Here is a 5,426-nt window from a genome sequence, read left to right as displayed (position 1 = left end):
TCCTTCCCTCTTCACCCCTCCTCTTCCAGCAAGAGCTACAGGCATCGCAGAGTGTAGGGCCCCCACCTACCCTCAAACACACACACACACACACACACACACACACACACACACACACACACACACACACACACACACACACACACACACACTCACACACACACCCCCATGACACACTCTAGAACCTGTGGCGTATGACATGAGAGAACTACCTGTCCTGTGCTCTTGGCAGGATGTTTTGGAGGAACAGTGCGTTTTTCAGAAGAAGACAATTGTGGGCGGGCGGGCGGGGGGGATTGTTATGTGGCTCAGTTTTGAAAAGATTTTGTGTGGAGGTAAAAGATGTTCCAGAGCTTAATACTGACAAGCTGAGATGTGGGTAAAAGTGAGCTCACCTCTCTGGGAAGTGACAGGAAGCATTTTTTTCCTGCCCAGCAGCAGAAGAAGATCAGATACGAGTGTATGTTGGTTTTCGTTGCGTAGATTCATTTTTTTTAATGATTTGAGAACTTATTTCAGCAGTGTGTGAGCTGCAGGAGCTGATGCATGCTGGTGTCTTTCTTGCTGTGTAGGGGACCATGGTTATGTTGAAGATCTCCGCTTTCCTCGTTGCCTACGCCCTGGTCATTTGCCAGATGTACTGCTCACAAGCCGCCCCTGCCAGGTGAGACGCTCAACATTCACTTTTTATACACGTCAAGCTCTCAGCTGACATGATACATTATCCAGCAACTTGAAATATGTGGAAAAGTAGAATAAATTCCTTATTTGTTAGAATTACAAGCAACCGGTGGAAAGGAGTGAAGCTGTGTGGAGCAATAATAACTACTCAGAAAAATGTTTTCAATATTTTTTTTACTGAGGGAATCAGGCAGAATTTTAAAATCAGAATATTGTCAGTGCTGTTTGAAAATCATGAAGAAATGGGAGAGGATTTGTGTGTGACGGAGAGATTGAAAGATACTTGATAGATAACTTTAAGTAGATATTTTTTGGCTAATCTTAATTTATGATGCTAGAATTTGGCACTTTACATGACTTTTAAAACAAAAAGAATGTAGATCCTATAAATTGATCTAATCAATATATAAAGTTTCCTTTAATCCAACTGGATGAAATTACTCAGATGTTGTGTTAAAAATGGAATAATCAAAAGAAAAAAAAGGAGAACAAAAGTGTAATTGACATTTCGGGGCGAGATAAATGAGATCTATATTTATATGAAGCCCCATTCAAGCCACTCCCCACACCGTTCCCATGAAGCTATCGATTTAGTAATAAATCTAAAGCCGGCTGCACATCAGCCCCTCTCTCAGATGGGGCACTTTCCGCAGATTGTTTCCCCGCGTTGGCCGGGGGCCCTCCAGCTCGGACGTCATCCCTCTCAGAGTTGGTGACGTCCCAGCCAACCCCCCCTGACCCCCTCCTATCCATCCAGCCGTGCACTTCCAACACCACCCTACCCCACCCTAACACACACACTCACACTCACACCCCACCCCTCCTTTTAACTGCAGGTGATAATTCCAGTGAAGGATTTAATGCTGATCTCAATATCTTTCCTCCCCCAACCCCTCTGACCCCTAAACCTCACCACAGACCGGGTTTAGAGTCCATGTCAGACCGAGTCACGCTCACGGACTACGAGGCGCGAAGGTTACTCAACGCCATCGTCAAGGAGTTTGTGCAGATGACGGCGGAGGAGCTGGAGCAGCAGGCGTCTGAAGGAAACAGGTACACACATGACTTTTTTAATCCCCTATGTTTCTTTTAAAAAAACACTTTCCTCCCTGTACAGAAAACAGCAAATGAAAGATTTAGAAGGGTTGAACTCATTAAAATAAAAGGTTAAATGTACGGCTCTTTTTTGGGCTCCCATGTCGATCTTCTTAGGGACAGTATCACATTCTGATTTCACTTTAACACCACAGAGGATTCCTCTTTTTAGCGCCCCACTTGGGTTCAATCAGGCGTAGAGGTATGTACTTCTAAGCTGAGAGAGAGAGAAAAACAGATCGTTTCCAGCAATAGATGTTAATACAAAAAAAGAAATCCCTATTCTCTGTCATGACCCTGCTCCAGCATGGATGAGTTTGAGTTTGACTTTGTTTGAACGGACTATTTCCAGCCTGCCTGCCGGGCATGTGAACAGTGGATGCCTAACGGAACGAATAAGTGTGCATGATGTCAATTAAGTGGAGTTGCATGACAGTGGGAAGCGACTGGTTTCTGTTTCTTCTGTGGGTGTAAAAGATGTGACGAGAAGGGACTGACTCGGGTGGGGGTAGAGATGGAGGTTCGGTGCATGACAGGTTCTTTGAATGGTGGGTACGGGGAAAAAGCATGATGCTGTAGGGGGAGAATGTTTTTATTTTGACTTTTTTAAACCTGCAATGGCATGAGAAAGAAATGCATGTGAGACAAATGGTGCGTGGATGGAAGGAAAAAGAAAGACAGATGAATAAAAGTGTTACCTGCATGTTTTCCCAAACCTATGAGCCTGTTCTCTGCATGTGTTTTGTGTGTCCCCTCCCTGACAGCATGGACAGGCCTCTAACCAAGCGCTGCTCCAACCTCAGCACCTGTGTGCTGGGCAAACTGTCTCAGGAGCTGCACAAGTTGCAGACGTTCCCTCGCACGAACGTGGGAGCAGGAACGCCCGGCAAGAAGCGCAGTGCACCTGAGAGCGACAGCTATGCAAACTACGGCGAGACGTTTGACAGCATCTAACCCCTCCTCGTCCTCCCTCTGCCCCGCTTCTACCTTTACTGCATCTCTTCCTCTCCTCCTCCTCTCCTGTCCTCTTCCTCTGCTCATCCCAGTTTCTTCCTGATTGTTTTTGGATTTGCAAGTGCATGTTGATTTTACCTGCTTGATTGACTTGAGAAGAATATGACCCTTAACTGCAACTGCAACTTTTTTTTTGTTCTTTCCTCCTTTCCCCCCTTTTTTTGGCAGAGAATGATTTGTTCCCATCATTTCAGACAATCAGACTTACTTTTCATAGATGTAATTCAGGAGCCGGTTCAGACATCCATCTCTGTATACTGTACGTGGAGTCATTTGATGGCATTTCAAAGCCCCTGAAATTTAAGCATTGAGAGAGAACACTGAATCGAACCATTAATAAATGATCCACTCATGCGACACCATGTTTCTTGTTCAATAAACGTATTTTTCTACCAGGAAGCCTTAGCTCATTTTCATTCTTAGGGACACAGTCAGTGGGTACTTTATGAACTCATCTACAAATATGATCCATAAATTGGACATAAATATGATCTTAGAGCATCTGATAGTGCACTTCAAATTATCTCTGAAGCTCTCATCGAGTTCAAAGGTAAGAAAAACAACAAAGATCTGAAAATATGCAAGCTTGATGCATATTTTTAATCTATCTGTGCTGTGAATTTAATGTTGATAAAATGATATTGTGTGTAGGTCTGTGTGGCAGTATTGTATGGATGCATGTCACACCAGATCTTGGCGTTAATCCCTTGTTTGCTCTCCTGAAGCAGCGTTACAGCACAGAAGCGAGCCTGCAACACGGCAACCTGCGTGACTCACCGCCTGGCGGACTTCCTCAGCCGGTCGGGGGGAATGGGCAACAGCAACTTCGTCCCCACCAACGTCGGCGCCAAGGCCTTCGGCAGGCGGAGGAGAAGCGTCCAGATGTGAGCACTCCAAAACCTTCAGGGAAATGGTAAATAAAGTTTCTTCCTCTTCTTCTGTTTTTGACTGATTTGTTTCTGTTAAATCCAAAACTTTAAAAAGAAAGATTTCTTCACCTGCTTATTTAAAAAGATTTAGAAGAGAAAAAAGAAAGAAGAATTCTTAGAAAGACCTAACTGTACTTATGACAAAATTATTATTATTTTATTACAATTGGATTGAAATCATGTTGTATTCATCGCTTGAATGATTTACAGATGGAAAAATGATGACGACAGGTCAATACTGAAAGCTTTAATCTCTTTCTTTATCTTTTTTCTTTCAGAGGTTGAATCCCGACAAGAAAACATCAGAAAAAACCTGAGAACAAAAATCAACAGAAACAAAATCAAGCAGAAAATAAACACTGAACTGGCCCTTTATCCACTCCTTCACGTCCTTACAGAAAAAAAGACACCACCGGACTTCTCGTCCCCATTTCCATCCTGTTAGTGAAACCTTTTGCTTTTGGCAAATAACAGAAAAAAAGAGAAAAAAAGCACTTTAGTTTATGTACATGAACAAATGAACTCCTGAAGAAAGAAAAAAAAAAACATCCTGATGGTTCCTCTTTTTTATACATGACTATCATTGGAAAATAAAATGAAAGCAGCAGTGGTTATCACCTTATTTTTCTCCTCCTTTCACCTCGTTAGAGCACATTTCTTCCATGCAATCCACCTCCATATTCCTACATTTTCCACGATTCCCTTTCTTCCCGAGGGTACCCTGTTTTCCTGTGTGCCAGAGGGACGCCATTAAAGATCAGCCTACCCAAGGCCCCCCCACAACGGCTGTTGTCTTGTGCCTTGATGTAGAACAATTTACATGAACATGATTGTACAGTTCTGTTTCGAGACGATAAAGAAGACCCGAGCGAGGATGAAGAGAACGAAGACAGATTAATATTGTAAACAATATTGTGAAAACAAATTTCAGCAAGATTAAAATGTATTTTAGATACACTCGGGTTTGGGGTACTTGTGTTGTTATTCAAAGGTTTTTAAGCATTTAGGTGTAGAAAGAACGAGCGAGAGGTTGATTATATTATGAGAAGCTTATATTTGTACGTTAAATTGCTGGAATATTGATTTACAATGTCCATAAGTTATAAATGATAATGGCATTAGTGAACCTCACATGAACAGAGTGATTTGTAAAACATTTCCCACTGACGGATACACACTCACATCCTGAAAATTTGTAGCACACATCGATAATTTGGCAAATTATTAAAAAAATCAATCCGCATTCATACACACTACTGTCGGTCACTTTGTATGCAGCGACCGCCTGCAGGTTTCATTGGGAGTATTTTCTGACTCACACCACAGTGGCATGGATATGTTGAGATACATGAGAAAAATACTGCATGGGTAATTGCTTAATAAAAGGCAGCCAAACCTGCAGTCAGACTTGTTCTTCTTTAGCTCCATCGGAGGTAAACGCACACCAGAATCAGTGTATGTTTCCATTAATTTATGTATCAGAAGGTAAATCTTTATTGCAAACACACGGGAGACTGGTGAAGACATCAACACATTTTTGAGTTCCACAGGAAAAAACATGTATTCTCTTATTTAAGATACAAGTTACAGAACAATACTTTCTTCAAGCTGTCTTTCATTTTTAATCACCAAATGTTCACTCTTATGCAGGTGACTGAACATTTTGGGGTTCTGGTGTTTTTACAGCAGCACTCCAATAGGTGGCAA

At 42.2% G+C, this 5,426-nt stretch overlaps 1 protein-coding gene across 1 annotated transcript; it reads left to right on the top strand.

Moving 5' to 3' along the window:
• The first annotated feature begins 578 nt into the window (after window positions 1-578).
• LOC141001538 (calcitonin gene-related peptide 1-like) lies at window positions 579-3,678 on the top strand. Its single transcript, XM_073472644.1, has 3 exons — window positions 579-664; window positions 1,600-1,734; window positions 3,516-3,678. The coding sequence occupies exons 1-3, from the start codon at window positions 579-581 to the stop codon at window positions 3,676-3,678; spliced, it is 384 nt and encodes a 127-aa protein (XP_073328745.1).
• Window positions 3,679-5,426: the final 1,748 nt, after the last annotated feature.

Source organism: Pagrus major, chromosome 8, assembly GCF_040436345.1.
Source record: "Pagrus major chromosome 8, Pma_NU_1.0".
NCBI lineage: Eukaryota > Metazoa > Chordata > Actinopteri > Spariformes > Sparidae > Pagrus > Pagrus major.
Note: the sequence above shows the minus strand (reverse complement) of the source record. Positions and strands in the feature narration are given on the sequence as shown.

What these genes read in the sequence shown, in the direction of transcription:
- LOC141001538 (XM_073472644.1), top strand. Translation starts at nt 579, where the DNA reads ATGGTTATGTTGAAGATCTCCGCTTTCCTCGTTGCCTACGCCCTGGTC. An exon ending in TCACAAGCCGCCCCTGCCAG is followed by an intron (nt 665 to 1,599) that starts GTGAGACGCTCA and finishes ACCTCACCACAG; the next exon opens with ACCGGGTTTAGAGTCCATGT. An exon ending in CAGGCGTCTGAAGGAAACAG is followed by an intron (nt 1,735 to 3,515) that starts GTACACACATGA and finishes GCTCTCCTGAAG; the next exon opens with CAGCGTTACAGCACAGAAGC.